General features: G+C 37.4%; 1 protein-coding gene across 2 annotated transcripts in view; it reads left to right on the plus strand.

The window, feature by feature from the left end:
* SUGCT (succinyl-CoA:glutarate-CoA transferase) overlaps positions 1–26,724 on the plus strand; it is a 775,778-nt gene that overhangs the window by 31,141 nt on the left and 717,913 nt on the right. For both annotated transcript variants that reach the window (XM_040473014.1, XM_040473015.1), the window contains exons 4-6: positions 2,176–2,261; positions 3,543–3,593; positions 10,746–10,866. In XM_040473014.1, the coding sequence (XP_040328948.1) occupies positions 2,176–2,261; positions 3,543–3,593; positions 10,746–10,866 (258 nt within the window). The remainder of the gene's footprint in view (positions 1–2,175; positions 2,262–3,542; positions 3,594–10,745; positions 10,867–26,724) is intronic.

The raw sequence follows: 26,724 nt of genomic DNA on the forward strand, positions 1-26,724 counted from the left end.
TGTACTGATTTACATTCCTACAGTGCACAAGGGTTCCCTTTTATCTACATTCTTGCCAGCATTTGTTGTCTCTTTTCTTTTTGATGGTGGCCATTCTAACAGGTGTGAGGTTGTGGTTTTATTTTGCATTCTTGCAATGAATAGTGATGTTGAGCTTCTTTTTATGTACCTGTTGGTCTTTTGTCTATCTTTAGAAAAATGTCTTTTTGGGTCCTTTGCCCATTTAAAAAAATTTGTTTGTTTATATATTCATTTATTTTTGAGAGAGAGAGAGGGTACATGTGAGCAAGGAGCAGAGAGAGAGGGAGAGAGAGAGGTAGAGAGAGAAGTGGGACTCACCTGAAGTGGGGCTTAAGCTCACCCAACACTGGGCTTGAACTCAGGAACTGTGAGATCATGACCTGAGTTGAAGTCTGACACTTAACTGACTGAGCTACCCAGGTGCCCCCTTTTGCCCATTTTTTAATTGGGTTATTTGTTTTTTAGCTGTTGACTTGTGTGAGTTCTTTAGATGTTTGGGTATTAACCTGTTATGAGCTATATGATTTGCAAATATTTTTTCCCCATTCTGTAAGTTGTCTTTTCACTTCAACAAAGTGAAATGGTTTCTTTTGCTGTGCATAAGCTTTTCAGTTTGATGCAGTCTCACTTGTTTATTTTAGATTTTATTGCTTGGTACTTTGGTGTCAAATCCAAAAAAAATCATTAACCAAGACCCATGTCAAGGAACTTTGTTCCTATGTTTTTTCTAGGAGTTTCATGCTTTTAGGTCTTAAAGTTGTCTTTAACTCATTTAACTCAGTTAACTCATTTTGAGTTAATTTAAAACATTGTTGTTTTTTTTTTATTTTTTTTTTTTCAACGTTTATTTTATTTTTGGGACAGAGAGAGAGACAGAGCATGAACGGGGGAGGGGCAGAGAGAGAGGGAGACACAGAATCGGAAACAGGCTCCAGGCTCTGAGCCATCAGCCCAGGGCCTGACGCGGGGCTCGAACTCCCGGACCGCGAGATCGTGACCTGGCTGAAGTCGGACGCTTAACCGACTGCGCCACCCAGGCGCCCCTAAAACATTGTTTTAAGGTTTGTTTATTTTTGAGAGAGAGAGAGAGAGAGAGAGAGTAAGAGAGTCAGAGCATGAATGGGAGAGGGGTTGAGAGAGAAGGGACTCAGAATCTGAAGCAGGCTCCAGGCTCCAGGCTCTGAGCTGTCAGCACGAAGCCTGACACAGGGCTTGAACTAACGAACCATGAGATCATGACCTGAGTTGAAGTCAGACACTAAATCAACTGATCCACCCAGGCGCCCCTTCTTTGAGTTAATTTTTGTGAGTGATGTGTGGTGTAAGATATAGGTTCAGTTTCATTATTTTGCATGTGAATATCCAATTATCCCAGCACCATTTGTTGAAAAGACTATCTTTTCTTCATTGAGTGTTCTTGGCTCTCTTGTCAAAATGAAGCTTCGTTTGATTTTTCTAAATTTTTCTCCATTGTTGTTGCCCTGCTCTATTTTTCTGCAATGGTCTACCCTCACTTTGGACCCAATTCTCATTGTCTTCATTTTCAGACCATTCTTTTTATCTTCTCTTCAGCGGTTAGTTGATTTTATTTAAATCATTAAATATTAGTTGACCATATATGCTTGGTTTATTTCTGGGATTTCACAAAAATTTATAGATTTATTTATTTATCATTGTTCTTAAGATGCCATTTTATTATAAAATCTCACCATTATTCTGGTTTAAATAATATTTAACAAAAATCTTTTGCAGACTCAGCATTTCTTTGTACATTTAATGCTGAGAAACACCCAAAGAGCTGACCAACTTGCTTGCCAAAAATTGAGAGTGATTCTTTTAGATTTGCCATTTATTAATTTTTTTTCTCAGATTTGCTATTTATTAAATCTAAAGACTGCTAGTAGGGCATTTCTTTCTGGATTTTGACTTTTAGGAATGTCTTCTAGTGAAAGATGATTTGGAAGGATTTCATTATTAACATGAGCAGGTTGAGTTTGGACAGTTCCAGCAAGTTCTTATGGCCCCTCTAGATTGCCAATTCCACTGAATTGAGCTGATTTTGTTTAGGCATCTGTGAATGTATATGATGGGTTGGTTTGAATGTCTTATGATGTTTCAGAGATAAAGATTAATAGCTCATACTGTTATTTTCAGGAGCTGGTGATGATACACGAACTTGGGGGCCACCTTTTGTGGGGACAGAAAGTACTTATTTTCTCAGTGTTAATCGAAATAAAAAAGTAAGAATATTTCTTTCTTTGATTTTTGTGTAATTTTCTTGTAATAATAAAACTTTAGGTATTACCTTGGTTCATTCATTTCTACCTTTTTTTTTGTATATATAAATAATATTCCAAATAAGATGAAATTTTATTCATTCACCAGTTACCAAATAGAAACAATAGAGTTTTTTTGAAACTAATATTCCTTCTCGACTAACTTAAAAATTTCATGAGAATTTGTAATGGTTTATAATGGGAATAATTTTATTAGAGGAAGAAATCATTTGATTCTCTACATTTCATTCTTTTGGAGATTGCTAATTGCCTAACACTTGATATAGTTTGAAAATTTTTTTGTATAATCCTTGCTTGTGGGGAATAAGCTTAGGACTTCCCTGAGCTTTCATCAATGGGTTAACAAGGCATAAAGAATTAGAAAGCCATAGGATGTACATACCCAAGTTTGGGTAAACAAGATTAGGTGAATAAGATTAGGTAAACAGGGCAAAGGCCCCCAGTATAGGACAAAGGTATAGGAATAGGGAATTTTAGGATGAAAACATCCAAGATGAGGTAAACAAGATTAGGTATTCAGGGTGGAAACCCCCTCCCCCCCCAACTTAGTACAATAGCAGAAAGCTGCTTTCACAGAAGGAAGGACCAAATTAGGTAAACAGGTAAATAGAGGTGTAGACCCCTATGGGCCAGCGAAGTTGCTAACTAGCAAAAGAAAGATACTTTGTTGACCCTGAGATAGCATGCTCTTGTCCCCTAGGCCAGTTTAGGCAAACAGAGGTGGGGCCTCATGTCTGCTGTAAACAACCTTCTGCCTGGAGCCAGGATTTTGTTTTGTATTGACCCAAACCCCTAACACCACATATATTCAAAATCTCCTTTCTCTCATGTCCATGAGGTAATATTCATGATTCATCATCTCTTTGTGCACATCCATCACCACATTTTTAAGCCTTCTGATCCTAAGAAAAACAGAGCAAGGACCCTTACTCAGGCTTTTGTCTCCTCCTGGACATTAGCCTCACTTGCATTTTTAATCCTGTGTCCCAGTTTCTTGCTGGACAAGAGAGAACTCCAGACCCAGAGTCTATGACACTTGCTATCATCCTAACATATCTGCATTGCAAATAAAATCAGTAAAGATAATTTAAATGTTTCTTCATGAGGAAAATACATTTGTTTTAAGAAGAGAATCTATGCTATGGATGGCTCCCTTATTGAACTGTTAGTACTATGAAAAACATTTATGATACTATTTTAAGATATATATATTTTAATTTTTAGAGTATAGCTGTTAATATCAAGGATCCAAGAGGGGTGAAAATCATCAAAGAGGTACAGTATGCTCTATGGAAGGCATCTTGTCACTTGGGTTGTAATTGGGGATTTGAACATCAGAGTAAGTGTTTTAAAAATTTATTTCATTTGCAATCTCTAATTTTGCTGTGAATGCCATTTGGGAATTTAACTTTACTTTTATCGTAAGTAAAATATGCTTTATAATTTCTCATATGTTGTGTATAATGTTTCTCTACAGTGTGTAAGTGTTCAGTTAATACTAGCTACTATTGACTGAATCCCTGCTCTGCATCAGATCTTAGGCTTGGGCACTTACAGTATATCTCCTCAAATCCTCAGAATTTTATTTGTAAATGAAGTCTTAGGATCCTCATTTTCATGGGAGGGAAATGAGCCTCATGGGGCTCAAGTGTTGCTCCAAAGATCACATAGCTAGTAAAGGGAAGAGCTGGAATTTCAACCCAGGTCACATCACTGGAGAGCTCAAGCTTTTTCTAACCCTTATTCAGATGGCTAATATATCCAGACCTAATCTGAGCATCTTTTCTTGAGAGGCAAGATTGTGTGATGGTTTGGTGCACACCTTAGTGTTCCAGTGCTGAGATTCAATTCCTGCCTTCTCTACTTACTAGCTATGTGACTGCAGGTAGGTTACTTAAGTTTATTTTTTGATTGTTACTTAACATTTTTTTTAAAAATGTTTGTTTGTTTATTTAGAGAGAATGAGCAGGGGAGGGGCAGAGAGAGAGGGTAAGAGAGAGAGAATCCCAAGTAGGCTTTATGCTCAGCATGGAGCCCGACATGGGGGCTCGATCTCACAGCCGTGAGATCATAACTTAAGCTGAGATCAAGAGTTGGAAGATTGACTGAGCCACCCAGGCGCCCCTTAGTTAACATCTTTATGCCCTTCATTCCTTACCAGTAAAATGGGGATAATAATAGTACCTGCGTCTGAAACTTGTTAGAATTGAGTTGATATGTGTAAAATATATAGAAGAGTGTTTGCCATAGTTAGTACTCATTAAGTATTAGCTATTATTGTTGTTCTTTTTTTTATTAAAAAAAATTTTTTTTAATGTTTATTTTTGAGACAGAGAGAGACAGAGCATGAACGGGGGAGGGTCAGAGAGAGAGGGAGACAGAATCTGAAGCAGGCTCCAGGCTCTGAGCTGTCAGCACAGAGCCCGACGCAGAGCTCGAACTCACGGACCGTGAGATCATGACCTGAGCAAAAGTCGGATGCTTAACCGACTGAGACACCCAGGCGCCCCTATTATTGTTGTTCTTGATGCACATGAAATTGGATTCATCATGTGAGATAGAACTTGCTTGCTGTCTTTGTTAAAGTTTAAAATCTACCCTAGTGGATGTACTTGATTAGAGAACCAAATCCCCAAATTTGTTTCATATCAAAGCGTCAACTTTGACATCATTGCTCTGTTGGCTACTTTCCTTATCTATCTGGTTGATTGAAAGATAATTTCTTTTAATCATTAGGATTAGAATCAGTGACCATCCGCTTTGGATCTCATGGGTCATTCCAACAAATTTAGAATTTTTGTTTACTAGATATATTTTGAACACAAGGCGTGGTAATTGTCCTGATCTTAGTGCCTTATTTCCACATATCTTTTCTACAGTATAACTTACGTTTTTTTTTGTTTGTTTGTTTTCTTTTTCAATTGAACCGTAGTTTGATTTTTCTAAATTTTTCTCCATTGTTGTTGCCCTGCTCTATTTTTTCTGCAATGGCCTACCCTCACTTTGAACCCAATTCCCATTGTCTGCATTCTCAGACCATTCTTTTTATTTTCTCTTCAGTGGTTAGTTGATTTTATTTAATTTTGTTTTAGGCAATTGTTCTTGCCTCAATTCTTCTTTCTGTCCTGTCTCTCAGTTTCATCTTTAGTGTTCATAGCTCCTGCTTCTTTGCTTCTATTTCAGGGCATTCTGATATTTTATCCTCAAAAGTCAAGGTTTCAGATTTGATTAAACCCATACTTTGCAATTTTATTAGAGCTTCTCAGTGAGGCAGTATTTGGGTGGAGTTCATAACTCTTGATACTAAGACATAAATGTACATTTGAGTATTTTGGACCTGCTTGTGTAGTTCAGACCAAAGTAAATGAATCTCCAGGACTTGCTTCTAATTCTCCTTGGATCTTGCCAGTTTTCTACTATACTGTAACAACTTTAAATAAATTTCATCATGGGCTTGATTTCTCTTCATGTCTGATTGATAACAATAAAGTACATTTCAACTCATATTAAACTTAAATAGATTGTATGGGGACATTATTCATATCCATTGCTGGTTGTACCATTCATGTTATGTATCTTATTGCCTAGGGGAAAAATTATCTTTTGCTTAGTCTTTTTAATCTTTCTGGCATGGATTTCTCTTTTAGCTTAAGAGTAGTAAAACAACCTCTGTATACAGACCGTGGTGGCTATGATTGCTAACATAATGAGTTTAGTTTATAGAAATAGTTCCAAAGTAGCTTACAAACCAATCAGCTGGATACATGAGAGCTCCAAAAAATATGACTCCTTTGTACAAGGCTAACCAAAAACAGCTTGTGCAAAAAACAAAACTCTGCTTCGAAAAATCTATGTAGAGCCTGGTATTTTCATGGCAATATGATTTGATAACTTTCTAATATGTCATTTATATTTCAAATAATTCTCTATGTTAGTCAATAGTCACAATATCCATATTGTGTGCACATATTATGGTCCATAGAGCAATGTCATGGATTTTATTTTCTTCCAACATTTTATTATGAAAAATTCAAACGTACAGAAAAGTTGAAAGAATAGTATAATGAACTTTCAATAACCCTATCCTACATGTAATAATTTTAATATTTTGCTATATTTGCATATTTACATATGTGTACCTACCTGTGTGTGTGTGTGTGTGTGTGTGTGTGTTTGAACTATTTTAAAGTGGGAGATATCATGAAACTTGGCACTTAAATCTTTTAGAATACATTTCTTACCAGTAAGCACATTATTTGATATAACATTTAAAAAATTACTGTACTATTTCTGATCTCTAGTCTGTTCTTAAATTACATCTAATAAAGATAACTCAGAATTAGATACTCTATATTTCAAATGAATTTTAGTTCTTATTTACTCTGTGACTAGAGGGAAGAATTTTTTTTATCTCCTTTCAGAAAGAAAAAAGATAGTAGGTTCTCTAAGTCATACAAAATTGTGCTTGCTTTTTATTCTGGGCCAGATTCTAGAATAGATTTTTTCAATGATTTGTAAGCACTTAGATGAGGAAGAGGATATAATACCAGTAAAACTGGGAACTAGTCTTCTTCTCTCCTTTTATTTCCTGGTAGATCATTGTATCAGGGAAATGCAGTAAACATTTGGTCTCTACTGAGGTAACTATCACATATAATACTTGTAGTTAGTGGGGAGATCAATTTCTCATGGCTCTGAGTTTTGCACTATTTTCTTAGAATACTTATGAATGATTAGCTAAAGCTGTAGGGAATAGATATAATCTTGAAATGGGTGAATATCCTAAAACAGAGAGGGAGAGAGAATATGGTCAATGACAGACCAGCTTGGAATCAATATCTAGTAAGTGGCTAGTACATATCTAAAATAAATATTTGTAAAATGGAGAAAGGAATAATTTCTGCCCTATAAACTTTTTTGGGGTATTTCTTAATAAATAAATATCAAAATGCATACATGTTGATTTCTTGGGTAATCATAAAAAAACTACTGTGCATCTTTATTAGTAGAAATATTTAGCTCTTAAACTCAACTTTTCTGTATTTTTCTTGTAATGTTGTAGAGCCAGACTACATGGTACTCTGAGCACAGCTCTTTTTAGTTACCATTTTTTTTTCATGTTACCCAAGAAATAATACAAGTTCATGCAAAGACATTAATATTTTAGTATATCATATCCAATCTCTTTATGTCCTTGTATACTCATTTTTCCCGAAAACGTGAGATAATACCATGTATATTGTTTTTTAATCTGCTTTTTTTGGTTACTTGAAATATTTTTATACTTTTATATTAATATAAATTACTCATTATATTTATTTCCTTCTGTTATTGAAATAGTGCATTTGTTTGTGGTCCATCTATATACTTTATATAGATTGAGATGTGATTTAGGATTCCTTAGAAGTCTAAAAATACAAATACCTTACATAGTTAAAAAATTTTTTGTTGTGGTAAAATATATAGAGCATAAAAATTTCCATTTTAACCATTTTTAAGTACACTGTTCAGTGGCATTAATATATTCCTAATACTGTATAATCAGTACTGCTATTGTTTTTAAATGTTTTATTTATTTTGAGACAAAGAGATAGAGAGTGAGCAGGGGAGGGGCAGAGAGAGTGAGGGAGACAGAGAATCCCAAGCAGGCTCTGCAACTGTCAGTACAGAGCCCAAGGTGGGGCTTGAACTCACGAACCATGAGATTATGATCTGACCGGAAACCAAGAGTTGGATGCTTAACCGACTGAGCCACCCAGGTGGCCCACTACTATCTATTTCTAAAATGTTGCATCACCCCAGACAGAAACTGTATCCATTAAGCAATAATTCCACTTCACACTCACTCCAGCCCCTGATAATCTTTCATCTACTTTGTGTCTCTATGGGTTTGCCTATTGTGAGTATTTTATATAAGTGAAATTATACAATATTTGTATTTTTGTGTCTGATTAATGTCATTTAGCATAATATTAAAAAAATTTTTTTTTAAACGTTTATTCGCCCCTGAGACAGAGAGAGACAGAGGATGAATGGGGGAGGGTCAGAGAGAGAGGGAGACACAGAATCTGAAACAGGCTCCAGGCTCTGAGCTGTCAGCACAGAGCCCAACGCGGGGCTTGAACTCACGGACCGCAAGATCATGACCTGAGCTGAAGTCGGACACCCTTCCGACTGAGCCACCCAGGAGCCCATTTAGTATAATATTTTAAAGGTTTGTGTATGTTCTAGCATGTATCAGAACTTCATTCTCTTTTTATGAATGAGTAATATTCCACTTTATGGATGGATACATTTGTCTGCTGATGGACACTTGGATTATTTCCACCTTTTGGCTATTGCAAATAATACTGCTGCCTTGAACATTGGCATACAAGTATCTGTTTGGGTCCCTGATTTTAGTTCTTTTGAGTATATACCTAGGAGAGGCATTGCTGGGTCATATGGTAATTCTATGTTTAACTTCTTGGGGAACCCACACAGAATTTTTAAAAATTAAATAATTCATTAAATGTCATTTGCATAAGTGCTATATAGTGCGCCATGCAGAATATATGCAGCAAGAGATGACCAGTGTAGAAGTCTAGATGTGTTTGATGTAGTTTGTTTTCTTTACAGCCCATAAGAGTGCCTTGTCAATAGTAAACAGAGGCTCAGAAGAATTTGTGGAATAAATTAAAGTGTACCATTTTGTTTTATTTAAAATAAACACTTGGCCTTCCTCCAAATCCCTAAGCAAGCAGTACTTGGTAGAATCATTAACAATAAATAAGTAAATGCATTTTTATTGGGACTCTCCCGGTATGGAGTTGCTTACAAACAGCTCAAATGTTAATTGGTACCTGAAATTTGGAAAGACACCTATATGGCTTGAGATTTGGAGTGCATACTTCAACCTTTCTATCTCTGTCCTATGTCTTAATATATTTATCATTTCTCTCCAGAGAAGTGTTTACCTGGCTCCTGGTGCCACTGTTTCAGGAGCTCTGGAGGATGACAGCTTATTTCCTTGAGATGTTTCCTGAGATCCCCTCCCTCCAAATTTTGTTAAATCTGACAATTCCATATATATATTCCAAACTCAGTGACACAGTAACATATAGGCATTCAGTTTATTTACATGTTTCCATCTAAAGTTGATGCTAATTCAGTCTTTTTAATCTAGAGCAGAGGTTTGTAGATAATGTGGGTCATATCAGGTTTGTTTCTGTATGGTCCTTGGACTAAGAATCGATTTTACATTTTTAAAGATTGCTGAAGGAAAATAAAGAAGAGTATCTGACAGGGAATGTATGTGGCCTTCAAAGGCTGAAATATTTACTATTTGACCTTTTATGGAAAAAGTTTGCCCATCTTTTATCTAGAGTCTTACTCTATTACATTAGTTTGTATGCGTGGATATATTTAAGTCTATGTCACCATGGGAATTAAAAAAATTGTTGAATAGTTTTTAGGCACTTGAATGTGTTCAAGAATTACTGTAATGGGGGCCCTGGCTGGTGGAGTATGTGATTCTTGATCTTGGGATTGTAGGTTCGAGCCCCACGTTGGGTGTAGAGATTACTTAAAAATAAATTCTTTAAAAAAAAGGATTACTGTAATGAATTTCTCTGGGTGAAATAGTATAATTTTTGGATGACTTTAAAACATACCTTAAAAGATGTGTAGTCACAATTGAAATTTTGAAAATTTAAGGTTAAGGTTTACAGTGGTTCATTGTCCTCTAATTCGGATTGCAGTGATCTGGGAATCAAAATCTGGGCCTTGTTTCTGACTTACTGATTCACTGAGCTATGGTTTAATATGCATATTTATATATATTATATATATGTATATATGTATATATATTATATTAATATGAATATATATATTTAAATGATTAATTAAATACATTTAGAACTCTTTGGAAAGGAAGCATCTGAAAAGTATGAAGACATTTCTGAATCATGTTTACATGTATTAAACACCTATATGTTCAGGTTGTAATGAGGAACATTACATAGTGACCATGATGAATAGCAAAAAACATCATATTTAGTTTTTTATAAAGGGTTTAGAAGATGTTTTTCATATATTTTTATACATATATTTTACCTTTCCTACTGAAACTTCTGAGAATATGTTGGGACCATGTAACCTAGATATTTCTTAACATATAACATAAGCAGAATCCACTTAACGCCATGGTAGTTACCAAATATTTTAATGGCCATTGTTTTATTGGCAGTAATATCTCAAGTAGTTGACCAGAGCCTTTATGTTTATTTAATTCTACTTTGTAATTCTACTTTTCTTGTTGTTTTTCTGGACTATTACAAAGTGAAGATCAACTGTGTTTACTGAAACTAGAATTGTGTCATGTGGGGGCTTGTTGAAAGTCTGGAAGGTCCCTGAAGAAGTCTGACTCATCTTCACCTCTTTCCTCAGCTCGCAGCTGTTTGTGATGTGTTTGTGGAAAACTATGTCCCTGGCAAACTGTCTGCAATGGGCCTAGGATATGAAGATATAGACAAGATTGCTCCTCACATCATCTATTGTTCCATCACAGGTATCTGTACCCCACACCCTCCCCAGTGAGTAGACTTTTCAGTTATTGGGTTTCTTTATGTACGTAAGAAACCTCTTGCTAGTGTTGGCTTTCCTGAAGTGATTCCGTTCTCCCTTGCCCTCACCCCCAACTCATCGTTAAAGAACATTAACCTAAATGAAGATTTTCATGCTTTGATTGGCTGTTTGTATTTCTTCTTGTATTGTATGTCTGTAGTTTTTTGCCCATTTTTCTACTGATATTCTACAAACATTTACGAAGTACTGTTATTAATTAATACATAGAAATATAGGTGAAATATTAGTTGGCTTTAAGATAGCACAGTGTCTCGGGGCGCCTGGGTGGCTCAGTTGGTTGAGTGTCTGACTTCAGCTCAGGTCATGATCTCACACTCTGTGAGTTAGAGCCCCGTGTCGGGCTGTGTGCTGACACCTCAGAGCCTGGAGCCTGCTTCAGATTCTGTGTCTCCCCCTCCCCTGTTTATGCTCTGTCTCTCTCTGTCTCAAAAAAAAAAAAATAATAATAATAAAATAAAAACATTAAAAAAAAAGATAGCACAGGATCCCAACATATCCCTTTAATATATTCAAAAGCGTTAAGCCAGGTGAAGGAAAAGAGTGCTTTATATATAGTCTTCCAGATTGTTGAGCCGGTGAACATTGTGTGTGTGTGTGTGTGTGTGTGTGTGTGTCTTTAGGTCCAAAAGAAAAAAGTCATTATATTAGTTAAGTTTTCTATTTTATAAGCAATTATGTATTAATTAGGGATGCAATATAGAGAGGTGGCTCTGAAAATTCCAAGTTACATTGATAGTTTTTGTCAGAAAACTTTCTTAATATTTTCAGTCTTTATTCATTCATCTTCTAAATATTTACTGCAGGCCTATGATCTGCCAGGCAATATTCTAAGGTCCTGGGATGTAGCACTGAATAACACATATTTATACTTTCATTGAGGTTTGCATTATAGGTTAGGGAGATAGATAGTAAATACAGAAACAAAAACATTCTTTTGTTTTTGTCTTTTATAATTGAACCCAGTAGTGATAAGGGCAAAAGAGAAATAAAGTAGGGCGAGGGGGATGAGGTGAGGAGGAGCTATTTTATGCTTGGAAGTAAGAGAAGTTTCCCTTGATAAGGTGACATTTGAGCAGAGACCTGGATGAAGTAAAGGAGTGAATCATGTAGATATTGGCAGAGATGGTTTCAGGAAAGAAAAACAGCAAGTGCAGGGGCACCTGGGTGGCTCAGTCGGTTGAGCGACCGACTTTGGCTCAGGTCATGATCTCACAGTTTGTGAGCTGTGCTGACAGCTCAGAGCCTGGAGCCTGCTTCAGATTCTGTGTCTCCCTCTCTCTCTCTGCCCCTCTCCCACTCATGCTCTGTTTCTCTCTGTCTCAGAAATAAATAAACATGAAAAAAATAAAAATAAAACAGCAAGTGCAAAGGACCTGAGGCAGGAATGTGCTGGGCATGTTTGAGGACCAGCAAGGCAGAGTGAGCCAAGAGGAATGTAATAGGAAGAAACTCAGGGAGATGTTGGTTAGCACGATCATGAAGAGTTCAGGGTGACTCTTACTGAAGGAGTTTGACTTTTATTTTGAATAAGTGTATAAGCCAATGGAGTGTTTTGAGCAGAAGAATGATATGATGTGACATTTTTTTTTTTAAGGATGAGTTTAGGTACCGTGTTGAGAAAAAGATTGTAGAAGACAAGGGTAGAAGTGGAAGAACAGTTGTGAAGCTATTGAACTAGTCCAGGCTAGAGATGTTGGTGGCCTGAATTAGAGTAGTCATGGTAGAGGTAGTCGAAGAGTGATAGGATTAAAGATATCTGTTAGTCATAAAGTAATAGCCAAAATACTTCTGTTTCTATGCATTCGGGTTACTTGGGATACAATAATACTTTGACTGTGACATATTGCTTTAGTAAAAATAGTGCTTTTCATGGTATAGTTTTGTGGTGCTATTTTCATATAAATTAGGCTATAACTGCAATTTTTGACTGATATTATTTTAGAGAGGATGAAGGGCCCAATGATCGTTAACTTCTCTACTGAATCAGCATGAGAGACAGAGTCTGTACATAGTAGATGACTCTTTGCCTCTAGATCTGAGTCTTTCTTAGATGTGCTATTTTATAGACCTGTAATCACACTTTTGTTTTTGTATCTGTATGACAATATTTATATGTGTCAGAGAGAGGGAAAGATTTTTCACTAAAATATCACAGTCCAATGGAAATGTTGAAGTCTGAGCTATTAAAATAGGTAAAATATTATCTTCTGAATTATCCTGTTATCATAAAAATGCTATGTAATTGGCAAATGCAAAATCTCATATGACAGTAAGTCTTTATTTCTCATTCTCATGAATTTGGGTTGGCTGCGATTTGGCTGATCTATGACTGGTTAGATTGGGCTCCAAGTTTTATGTTGGGCGCCTGGCCTGTTCTCCATGTCTCTTATACCCCTTGGATCAGTGGCTACCAAATGCATCTTCTCATAGTGAAAGGCAAGCGTACAGAGAGCAAGCCCAACTTCACAAGCACATTTAAAGCATGTGCTCGCATCTGATTTGCTTACTTTACTTTGGTCAAGGAAAGTCATATGGCCAAAAGCCACTACCAATGTGTGGTCGAAATATATTCTACTCTACGTGGCAGGAACTACGGAGTCACATGGCAAGGTGTGGATTTCAAGAGGGGTAAAGTTTGGGAATAATAATGTATTTTATCATATCCCCCAGCCTAATAAAATGCTAATAATCCACATGGGGAGCCCCACAGTTCTCAAAGTTCCACATACTATAACTGAATGTTTAGAGCCAAGAGTTCTTCTGGGCCTTGGCTTGTGATTAGAGAATCTCTGTGTTTTCTTACAGTTCTCAGATCCCGTATTAACATTTTGGTGTGGCAAAGGGCCTTGGAGATAGACTATATAATTCAGAAATTGCCAGCTATGAGGAGAATGGGGATTTCATATTCTTTTCAGTGTTACAGATGGGGAAATAAAGAAGTGATGGGGAAAAGCATTTGTAGTCTGGAAAAATACCTTCCATAATTCTGTAATCCTTTACATCCCCATCTCCTGACAATCATTAGAATAACATCCATACAGTCCATTCTCCTTTATTTCCTGATAAGGAAACAGGTCCAGAACATCTAAGGGACCTCTGGTCACACAGATATTTAATGGCAGATGGGTTTAAAACTCAGGCCTCTTGACTAAATATTAAGTGCCCTATGCTTTGCAAACTTAGACATGTATCATTGTTAAGTAATGACATGGACTTTGCGACCATAAGACACCGAACAGCTTGACTTGAGAATAACATATCCTTGCTCTTCTCTTTCATTTGTTGTTAATCATATTTTCAGTGGTGGAAGTCATGAACAAGTTTGCTCATCAGGGAGTTTAAATTTCAACAGATTCTTTTGGAAGCAAAGGTCATTTATGAGTCATGAATTTGTGTATATAAAGTAAGGGCCATCTCTTTTTTAAAAGTTTGATATTCTTGGTAATCAGTGTTTGTTTTTGATATTTTTTAATAAGACTGATTAGATCAGTCTAAAGTTGCACATGTTATGATTGGGATCCTAGACTTTCCTGATGTTTCCCAGTGGCATTGCTGTTCTGTCAGTGCTGTCCAAGCCCAAATAGTCTGTTCTCACTCACATGTTGGCCTTATTGCTGATGAGAGTAATCTTAGAATGGTTGAGAGATTTACTTTAATGCACTCTGACAGTTGTGTGGTTGAAATTGCCTCAGTATGTGAAATCTGGTCTGCAGGACAAAAATGCTACACTGATCACAGGGGAGGAAGGACCAGATTATTTTTGTTAGCAAGGTCCTCTTATCATTTCAGAGTGTGAACATTAGGGGGCAGTGTTTAAAAAGCTATAAGCCACTAGGAATTACTTTAAAAACAATTTTTTTTTTAATCTTTATTTTTGAGAGAGAGAGAGAGACAGAGAGAGAGAGAGAGACAGAGAGACAGAGTGCGAGTGGGGGAGAGGCAGGGACAGAAGGAAGCACAGAATCCGAAACAGGCTTCAGGCTCTGAGCTGTCAGCACAAAGCCCGACGCGGGGCTGAAACTCACGCACTGCAAGATCTTGACCTGAGCCAAAGTCGAACACTTAACCACCTGAGCCACCCAGGTGCCCCAGGAATTACTTTTTGAGAAAACTAGTGTTTCCTTTGTACCAGTGGGTAGAGAAAAATCTCTTAAAGTACATATTTATGTTTTTTAAGTTTTTTGTTTTAAGTGACCATTCTCTACTTCTGTATACTTGTAGAAGTATAATACTTCCCTTAACACTTTAATTTTAATGTTTTTTTTTTTTTTAATTTGTTTTTGAAGGAGAGAGGGAGACAGAGCATGAGCGGGGGAGGAACAGAGAGAGAGGGAGACACAGAATCCGAAGCAGGCTCCAGGCTCTGAGCTGTCAGCACAGAGCCTGATGTGGGGCTCAAACCCACAAACTGTGAGATCATGACCTGAGCCAAAGTCGGACACTTAACCGGCTGAGCCACCCAGACGCCCCATTAACACTTTAATTTTAGGTTGTACCTGTTTTCCTTTGCATCTTCTGAGCGTGTTATTAATTGTAGAAATTTAGTATTAAAAATCCTCTCTACCACATTTTATTTTATTTTATTTTATTTATTTTTTTTCAGAGCTAGGATTTATTTTATTTATTTATTTTTAATTTTTTTTAATGTTTTATTTATTATTGAGAGAGAGAGTATGAGCTGGGGAGGGGCAGAGAGAGAGGGAGACACAGAATCCGAAGCAGGTTCCAGGCTCTGAGCTGTCAGTGAAACCCAATGTGGGGCTCGAACTCATGAACTGCGAGATCATGACCTGAGCCGAAGTCAGACTCTTACCTGACTGAGCCACCCAGGCACCCCTGTTTTATTTTATTTATTTTATTTTATTTATTTTTTAAATTTACATTCAAGTTAGTTAGCATATGGTGCAACAATGATTTCAAGAGTAGATTTCTTAATGTGCCTTACTCATTTAGCCCATCTCCCCCTTCCCACAACCCCTCTAGTAACCCTCTGTTTATTCTCTATATTTAGGAGTCTCTTATGTTTTGTCCCCCTCCCTGTTTTTTTTATTATTTTTGCTTCCCTTCCCTTATGTTTATCTGTTTTGTCTCTTAAAGTCCTCATATGAGTGAAGTCATATGATATTTGTCTTTCTCTGACTAATTTTGCTTAGCATAATACCCTCTTGTTCCACCATGTAGTTGCAAATGGCAAGATTTCATTCTTTTTGATTGCTGAATAATACTCCATTGTATATATATACCACATCTTCTTTATCTATTTATCTATCGATGGACATTTGGGTTCTTTCCATACTTTGGCTATGGTTGATAGTGCTGCTACAAATATTGGGGTGCATGTGTCTCTTTGAAACAGCATACCTGTATCCCTTGGATAAATGCCTAGTAGTGCAATTGCTGGGTCGTAGGGTAGTTCTATTTTTAGTTTTTTGAGGAACCTCCATACTGTTTTCCAGAGTGGCTGCACCCCCTTGCAGTCCCACCAACAATGCAAGAGATCCTCTTTCTCTACATCCTCACCAACATCTGTTGTTGCCTGAGTTGTTAATGTTGGCCATTCTGACAGGTGTGAGGTGGTATCTCATTGTGGTTTCGATTTGTATTTCCCTGATGATGAGTGATGTGGAGCATTTTTTCATGTGTTGGTTGGCCATCTGGAGGTCTTCTTTGGAGAAGTGTCTATTCATGTCTTTTGCCCATTTCTTCACTGGCTTATTTGTTTTTTGGGTGTTGAGTTTGATAAGTTCTTTATAGATTTTTGGATACTAACCCTTTATCTGATGTGTCATTTGCAAATATCTTCTTCCATTCTGTCGGTTGCCTTTTAGTTTTGTTGATTTTTCTCCTTCGCTGTGCAGTAGCTTTTTATTTTGATGAGATCCCAATAGTTCATTTTTGCTTTTGTTTCCCTTGCCTCCAGAGATGTGTTGAGTAAGAAGTTGCTGCGGCCAAGGTCAAAGAGGTTTTTGCCTGCTTTCTCCTCGAGGATTTTGATGGCTTCCTGTCTTACATTGAGGTCTTTTATCCATTTGGAGCTTATTTTTGTATATGATGTGAGAAAGTGGTCCAGGTTCATTTTTCTGCATGTCGGTGTCCAGTTTTCCCAGTACCACTTGCTGAAGAGACTGTCTTCATTCCATTGGATATTCTTTCCTGCTTTGTCAAAGATTAGTTGGCCATACCTCTCTATCACATTTTAAAATATTTACTTTTTTTATTATCAACTTCATTATTTTTTCTTCCTAGAAGGATAAACATTACATTATATTATTGACTAGACTAATTTTGTGGTAGGAACACTGTTTGCCCTTTAATAAATTATTATTATTATTATTATTATTAGGAAACGGGTTTGCAAAGTACCCTTTTGATTTTTGTGAATTCCCCAATGACATCTTCTTATTTTTTTCTTAAAAATTTTATTTTTAAGTAATCTCTACACCCATCATGGGGCTTTAACTTGCAACCCCAAGATCAAGAGTTGCAAGCTCTACTGACTGATAGCCAGGCACCACCCCCCAACTCCCATGGCATTTTCTTAATCTCTGTCCTTGTATGGACAGATTACAGGATTTCTCATGGGGATAGGTACTCAAGAGGGACCTCAGGACTCATATCAAAGAGAATATTTTAGAGAATTAGACCCATTTTAAAATTTTAAATAGAAAAAGTCTGAGGGCTCTACTTAAGAGCTAAGAATAGTTAAGGCAGTTTTAAGGAAGAACCTGGTAGGCAGATTTGCCCTTTTAGATATAAAGACATGCAACCCATAATATTAGTACAAGGATAAAGAAATACATCAATGGAACAGAACAGAGAGCTCAGAAACATGTGGGCATATATTTGGAAACATGAGGGGCGCCTGGGTGGCGCAGTCGGTTAAGCGTCTGACTTCAGCCAGGTCACGATGTCGCGGTCCGCGAGTTCGAGCCCCGCATCAGGCTCTGGGCTGATGGCTCAGAGCCTGGAGCCTGTTTCCGATTCTGTGTCTCCCTCTCTCTCTGCCCCTCCTCCGTTCATGCTCTGTCTCTCTCTGTCCCCAAAATAAATAAACGTTGAAAAAAAAAATTTTATATGGAAACATGTTTTTTTAGGGCTTATACTATAAATCATTAAAGAATAGAGTAAACAATAATTGATGGTTGAACATTAATTATCCTTATGGGGAAAGATAAAAATTGAATAAACTTTAGTTTATTCTATATAATAAAATAATGTTCCAGGTCAATTTATGCCCTAAATATAAAAAGCAAAACTTTAAAACTTATAGAAAATAATATAGGAAAGCATCTTTATGACCTTAGGGCAGGGAAGAATTTTGTAGACAACATACGAAAAGTATAAACTAGAAAGAAAAGATTGATAAACTTCACTACTTATTAAAATGAAAAACTTTTGTGCATCAGAAGCCACCATATAAAAGCAAGAAGATGAATCACAGACCCTTAGAAGGTAACGGACCAAAGATTAATAACCAGAAGATATTAAAAATTCCTTAAAATCAAATAGAAAAAAGAAACAATTCAGCAGAAATATAGGCAATCTCCAGAAAAGGAAACCTGACTGGCTATAAAAAGTTACTCAGGCTCAGTTGTTTTTAGACCAATGCAAATTAAAACGGAAATAATATTCCATTTCACACTGAAGAGATTGTAAGACATTTAAGAGTCTGACACTACTAAGTGTGGATAAAGCAAAGAAATCCATGAACATTGCTGGAGGACTGATATCCATGTTGGAAAATGATACCCGTGTTGGAGAGCAATTTGGCAAGCTCTTTGAGATTGTACGTGAGTCTACCCTATGATCTCCAGTTTCACCTTTAGGCATGTCCCTATAGAAAGTCTTGAACATGTGCATGAGGGGACATGGAAAATGTTCACAGCAGCATTGTTTTTAATAACCAAAAGGTGAAAATATGAGATGAAGTGTATTTCAATATGAAAATGGATAAATGTGTAATATAATGGGATACTATTAAGCAGTGGAAAGAATAAGCTAGAACAACGTGAAATGAATTAGATGAATTTTCCAAACATAAAATTCAGTGAAGAAAGCAAGTTACAAAAACTGATATGCAGGATGATGCTATTTATGCAGAGTTAAAATAATAAAAATCATGTATATTTTTTAGTAATTCACTTAAATGTGGTGAATATAAAAATAAATATATTATTTAATATATTATATATATTATATAAATATAAATATTATATATATTATATAAATATAAATATAAAGACCTGCATGGTAGTGAGAAATACTAAATTTAAGAGAATGCTTACCCCTGGGGAGTGGAAAGGGAGGGGTATGGGACATGGAAGGGACACAAGACACAAGACTTCAACTTGCTTGCCAAATAAGCATGTGTATTTGTTATATTGTTCTTGTATACCCTTTTACATTTGACATAACAAAAGATCCAGAAATGCCCAAATAATTCCCTCCCTTACTTTCTTCTGTCTTCCTCCTCCCACTCCAATGCATATTGCTTTTAAAAAATTTAATTTAAATTTGGAGAGGGAAGGAGGGAGGGAGGGAGAGAGAGAGAGAGGGAGAGAGAGAGAGAGAGAGAGAGAGAGTGAGTCTCAAGCAGACTCCACACCCAGCATGGAGCCAGATGTGGGTCTCGATCCCACAGCTCTGGGATTATAACCCAAGCTGAAATCAAGAGTTGGCTGCTCAACTGACTGAGCTACCCAGGCACCCCTCCAATGCATGTTTCTTGAGCTTCTGTATTGCCTGGCTGTGTTGAGTATACAGGTTGAACAATGCAGACATGATTTCTGCCTTTTGAGAGCTTACAGCCTAGTGTTAGAGACATTTTATAAAGAAGTTAAAAAAATACTATGGCATGTATTAATAAATTGTGTTATTATGAAAGAATCAAATAAGGTACTGTGACAGAGATTAATAGAGGAGGGGATGCATAGTGTAAATGGGATGGTCAGCAAAGGCTTTTCTGGGGAGTTATCATTTAGTAGACCTAAAATATGAGTAAGAGCCAGCCATTCAAGGATCAAGGGGAAGAGCAGTTCAGGCAGTGAGAACACCGTGCACAAAGGCCCTGAGGTAGGAAGGACCTAGATACCTTTAAAGGCCTAAGAGAATACCACTGTGCCTGAAATACCAAAAACAACCAGGATGCTTGACAAGACACTATATAAGGGTGCAAGGGCCATGGCATACTGGGAAAGATTTAAGCAGTAGAGGGATACGATCCAAATTACATTAAAAACAATCTTTAAAATAAGTAGGAATCAAATACTGATTAAGTCATCAAAAAACTTCATTATAAATATTGAACACTGAGTTGCACACCCATAAAAAAGGATGAGCTCTGCCATTTGTGATATCATGGATGGACCTCGAGTATTATGCTAAGTGAAATAAAATCAGAGAATAAAATCAGAGAAAGACAAACCATATGATTTCACTCATCTGTGGAATCTAAAATACAAAACAAATGAATAAAGAAACAAAAGCAGAATTAGACCTAGAAATGCAGAGGACAAACTGATGGTTGCCGGGGGTGGGGAAAGGGTGGGCAAAATACGTGAAGGGGAGTGGGAGATACACACTTCCAGTTATGGAATGAGTAAGTCATGGGAATAAAAGGCACAGCATAGGGAATATAATCAACAATATTGTAATAGCATTGCATGGTGACAGAAAGTAGTTACACTTGTGGTGAGCATAATGTACAGAGAAGTTCAATCACTATGTGGTACACCTGAAGCTAAAGTAACACTGTGTGTCAACTATACTCAAAAACAAAAACAAAAACAAAAACAAAACACAACTGATAAACTTCTAGTCATACTGACCAAGATAAAAAGAGAGAAGATACAAAGTTATCAGGAATACAAAGTATCAGGAATGAAAGAAGGGCCATCACTCCTGACAACAAAGGCATTGAAAGGATATCAACAGAATATTACAAATAGCTCTATGCCCATGAATTAAAAAATTGACATAAAATAGAATAGAATAATTCCTTAAAAGACACAAAGTACCAAAACTCAGTCAAGAGGAACTAATGTGAATCGCGCTATATCTATTAGAGACATTATATTTTTAGTTAAATACCCTTTAGAAAAGAAAACTTCAGGCCCAGATGGTTTCATGGTGAATTTTACCAACACTGAGTAAGAAATGCTGTCAATTCTACACAACCTCTTCCAGAAATTAGAAACGCAGGAAATACTTCCAAACTCATTTCGTGAGGCCAGCATTACCCTGATTCCAAACTAAAGACATTTCAAGAAAAGAAAACCAAAGACCAATGTCCCTCATGAACAAGGAAGCAAAAATTCTCCACAAAATATGAACAAATTGAATCCAGCAGTGTATAAAATGACAATACATCACAATCGAGTGGGATTCATCCCAGGAATGCAGGACAGGTCAACGTTCAAAATCTATGGTAACCATATTAGCGCACACAAGAAGGACATAGGAGAAAATCGGCATGAGCTTTGGCTTTGTGACTTGAGACATATGATAAAGAGCGCGATCCACTCGGCTGTCAAAAGGAGTGTAGTATTGACTCATACTACAGTATGGGTAAACCTCAGAAAACATCAAGCTGCATGAAAAAGGCCAGATGCAAAAGACTAGGTATTGTCTGATTCCATTTACGTGAAATGTCTAGGAAAAGACAAATTTATAAGCTGGAAAGCAGATCAGTGGTTGCCTAAAGCTGGAGATGGGAGCGGGGGATTAACTGCAAATGAGCATGAGGAGACTTTTTAGATTGTGGCGATGGTTGTAAAACTCTGTCTATTGATTTATGTACTTATGGTGGGTGGATTTAATGCTGTATAAATTATATTTTCATGAAGCCATTCAGAAAAGTGAAAAAAAATTGGACGTTGAAATACAGTTCATGTTACAGAGAGTAGTTATTAAAATGAAATTTCTGTAGATTACTAAAAAAATCACCATGCCTCCATAGTGCTTCAGAGTTGATAGCCGAGAGGGGTGAGCCCAAATGGATATGGCAAATCATGTAGCAACTGCATCCAACATTCATATCATGGCAACGGCAATACAAAACAAAACAGTGCTGCGGTTGGATTCTTCCGGAGTGAGTTAGTCTGTGTGTGTGTATATATATATATTCTCATCATTTTCTGCATATTCACCACATAACCACATCTCTTAGAAAAGAATAATTAGAAGTCTGCCTGCACTGTACATCCATCAAAATTTTGAAGGAGAGAAAAAGAAGGAAGGAAGGAAAGGAGGGAGGAATGGATGGAGGAGGATGGGAGAAAGAAGGGAAGGAAGGAAAGAAGAGAAAGACTCAGAGTCAAGTCAAATGGAATAACAATGGGCAAGTTTGTTTTTTGTTTTTGTCTTTCTTTCTTTCTTTCTTTCTTTCTTTCTTTCTTTCTTTACACCTCTAAAATTTGTAGTCCAGTTTAGTTCTTGTGGCATTCACATGGCAGTAAGCATCATTTCTAGATTGGGTCAATAATCAATATGCATATGACATTAAAAGGGCCCTTATAGTCAAAATAATTGGAAACTACTGGTCTAAATTATGAATGTCTTGGTTGCACCCTGTCTTCTCAGGAAGTGTTTTTTTCTCCAGAAATTCAGAGTATTGTGGCCATCTGTCCAACTTTATAGTCAGTGATCCCCAGCAAAAGTGTGGTTTGACATATTTACCATTTCATACCAAACTCATTATTTAAACAAATAATGACACCATCTCTGCAGGGGAAGAGAGACTTAGCACATAAATACAAGATTTCAAAACACAGCCCATAAAGCTGAGGACTGAGATTATATTTTGTCTGTAGACATGGACTGGCTCCAGAAAGTGACTTTATGCCTTTATTTTATTCCCGAAGGGAATAACCTTTTTATCTTCAAATACTTCTTTTTACCCTCACACATATAACAGATGTGTGGTTCGAGTTGGACTCAGTGGAGAATAGGCAGAAACTTTATTCTCCCCCACCCTACCTCTGCAACCTGCAGTCTTGACTCATTTTCATTGCTCATGGATGAAATCCCAGGCAAGTCCTATCAATATTTTTCCTGCTGTTTCATGTAAAGCATTAAAAAGTCCAGCTCAATCTAAAATCATAACTTCAGACTCTTGTGGAATTTATGACTTTTCCCTTTCCCCAACTTGGGCCTGTCTTTGGGGAAACCTGGAGTGAGAGAGAGAGGGAGAGAGAGAGAGAGTTGGGAGGTGATAGTTTCTTCATTCTTCCATGATTCTCTTCCATACTGCTAGCTGCTGTGTGTAATTCCTTCAGAGTCAGGTCCTCTTAGGGAAAGGGAACCGAGTTGTGAGCCCACAAAAAGCCTTCAGTTGACTGGTGTAATTGGAGCCCTGTGCTGGAGACTTCTGTTCCCCTGAATCTCAGGTGGTGGCTCTTTGTCTTGCGGGGAGCTTTGTAGGATCCTGAGACCTCAGACTGTAGTTCTTCCCCTCCAGTCCCTGTCTCATTGTGGTCCTCTGTACATAGAGACTATCCATTCAGGTCACATGGTCCTATAGGCAGCCCTCATGGATAGAATTCCTTATACTTTTTTTGACAGGAAGGGAGGGAGGGAGGGAGGGAGGGAGGGAGAGAGAGAGAGAGAGAGAGAGAGAATGAGAATGAACATGAGTGGGGAGGGGCAGAGAAAGAGGGAGACAGAGAAACATAAGCAGGCTCCGCACTGTTAGCGCAGAGCCCGACCCTGGTTTTGAACCCATGAACTGTGAGATCATGACCTGAGCTGAAGTCTTGCTGAGACACCCAGATGCCCCATAGAATTCCTTTTATATGAGCTAGTTGTGCTCTGCTGATGGTCTACTTGGCTCATAAGGAAAACTCCTCCTTTCTCTTCTTCATCATTGGCAGGAGTGCAGTTTACTCCCAAACCTGTTAACTTTTGCTGCTTTTACCTGATTTAACCATAACGTCTTGCTTTTGGTATATGTTTTTAGGCCACGCGTCAAGTCCTTACATAATTTCCAGTTCTCAGAACAGGGCCAAGATCTCAGATACTCTTTTTGAAGAGTCCCTCAAGTGGCTTGAAGGAAAGGGGAGGCAGTTGGGCGGGGTGAAATGCATGGCCTGCTGACAACTCCTTCTAGGGAAACCCTTGCTAAAGGTCTTCTTTGCCTCTACCTTCTTGCATCCCTTCATGGATGATGAGCTAAGGGCAGCAAGACTGGTTTCACAATAGTTCAGCATGACCTACACTGGTATTCTGGCACTTAATGGCATTCTTTTTGGATTTGAAGCCTCAGATGAACTGAGGTGACACATTTGAACACTCTAACTCCTATTTTGTTGAAGAAATGTTTTCCAGGTAATAAAGAATAATATTAAGTAGAGCAGACCTGAGATATCTGTCTTCAAAATTTTTAAGAATTAAAGGACAATATTTAATGATAAAAATGCTTTGGCTAATTTCCTATGTGTTTTCAATTATTTAAACACAAATGCAAAGGTCAAGTTTTTCCATATACATAATTTCCAAGTAAGTATCTTTTCTCAATAGCAAATACCACTTTATAGCTGATATCCAGTTGTTACTGGGTATAAGGAGCATTATAATAGCTTCCCTTGGGAATTCTTTTTTTTTAAATTTATTTTTAAATTTTTTACTATTTTTTAAAAAGTTTATTTATTTACTTTGAGACAGACAGAGCGCAAGCAGGGAAGGGGCAGAGAGAGAGGAAGAGAGGAGAATCTCAAGCAGGCTCTGCACTATCAGCACGGATAGTGCTCAGATTCATGAACCATGAGATCATACCTGAGCCGAAATCAGGAGTTAGTCGCTTAAGCGACTCAACCACCCAGGCACCCCTTTTTAAAATTTATTTTGAGAGAGAGAGAGACAGACAGAGAGATAATATGAGCAGGGGAGGGCCAGAGAGAGAGGGGGAGAGAGAGAATCCCAAACGGGGCTCGAACTCACGAACATGAAATCCTGGCCTGAGCTGAAATCAAGAGCCGGGCACTTAACTGACTGAGCCACCCAGGCACCCCCTTTGGGAACTCTTTATGAAACTGTGGGATTAAGAATATCTACTGGACTGGAACATGGACAAAATGACTTGCCATCATGTTAAAAGAGACAAAATTGCTCTTCTTAAAAGATCTCTGCTGGGTGTATTTATGGATATGCAGTGAGTACCATCTCATGACAGAATTTTACACATAAATGTATGTTTGGCCTACTCCAGTCCCAAGTTACTTTTATTTTTCATATACTATTGATCAGTAAAAAAAGGAATTCAAGGGGCGCCTGGGTGGCTCAGTCGGTTGAGCGTCTGACTTCGGCTCAGGTCATGATCTTACAGTCCGTGAGTTCGAGCCCCGTGTCGGGCTCTGTGCTGACAGCTTGGAGCCTGGAGCCTGCTTTGGATTCTGTGTCTCCCTTTCTCTCTGCTCCTTCCCTGCCCATGCTCTGTCTCTATCTCTCAAAAATAAATAAACATTAAAAAAAATTAAAAAAGTGGAATTCAAGATGTGGGGAGGTTGAGCTGTTTTCTCAGTGCTTTAAAATTCCAGAAGAAAAGAGACAGGCTTGGCCTAGAAATATGGTATACATCTAGAATCAGCTGGTTTCATGTTTGGTCTTCAATTTCTAATATATGGATAGTGGTTTCCAATTTAAAGAACTTCTTGGGGACTAGCGACCAGCAAGAGGGGAAAAAAGATGACAATGTTAGGTAATGTTAAGGCAGTAATTATTTCAAAATCTTCACAAATCAAGTGTTTCATGTGTCGTGCCAAATCAACATGCCAAGACTTAGCCATCATCCCAAAACCCTGTCATCAAACTGAATTGTTTCCCTTTATGGTAATAGGCCTGGGAAATAAATCCATAAATTTAAAGAAGCAATGCTAGATAAGAAGAAATGTTATACTTCTAAGGATGCAAAAAATAAATGTTAGATAAAATTTAGATAGCATTTATTTCATGAATACTAATGATATTTTCCAGTCTTTGGATGGTCTTCCAAGCCAACATTAGTGCAATATTACAACTTTTAGTCCTTGATTTGAACTACAGTATTTTTAATCACAGAGGTTAAAAAATGTGGAGTAAGTAATAGTCCTGCATCCTGAAAGATAAAGGATGTTGCTAGAATATCAGATTGTGTAATCAGTGATTCTGATTTGTAAGGAACATAAAATCCACAAAAGTTTATCAAGTGAAAAAATACCGATGTTAAAAAATTTGGCTAACATACTTGCTTATAAGAAAAGCTAGTCTTTTTTTTTTTTTTCAACGTTTATTTATTTTTGGGACAGAAAGAGACAGAGCATGAACGGGGGAGGGGCAGAGAGAGAGGGAGACACAGAATCGGAAACAGGCTCCAGGCTCTGAGCCATCAGCCCAGAGCCCGACGCGGGGCTCGAACTCACGGACCGCGAGATCGTGACCTGGCTGAAGTCGGACGCTTAACCGACTGCGCCACCCAGGCGCCCCAAGAAAAGCTAGTCTTAAACAAGGCAGTTAAAAAATGGGCAAAGGACCTGAATAGACTTTTCTCCAAAGCAAATATACAAACGCCAATGAGCACAAGAAAAGCTGCTCAATGTTACTGATCATTAGGAAAATTCAAATCAATACCAAAATGAGACACCACTCATAGGGTGACTACTATTAAAAAAAACTACAAAAGATAAGTGTTGGTGAGGATATGGAGAAATTGGAACCCTTGTGCATTGTTGGTGGGAATGTATAATGATGTAAACCACAATGGAGGTTCCTCAGATATTTAAACAGAATTACCATATGAGCCAGCAATTCC

This window comes from Herpailurus yagouaroundi, unplaced genomic scaffold, assembly GCF_014898765.1.
Source record: "Herpailurus yagouaroundi ecotype Mexico unplaced genomic scaffold, PumYag 100, whole genome shotgun sequence".
NCBI classification, from domain to species: Eukaryota; Metazoa; Chordata; class Mammalia; order Carnivora; family Felidae; genus Herpailurus; species Herpailurus yagouaroundi.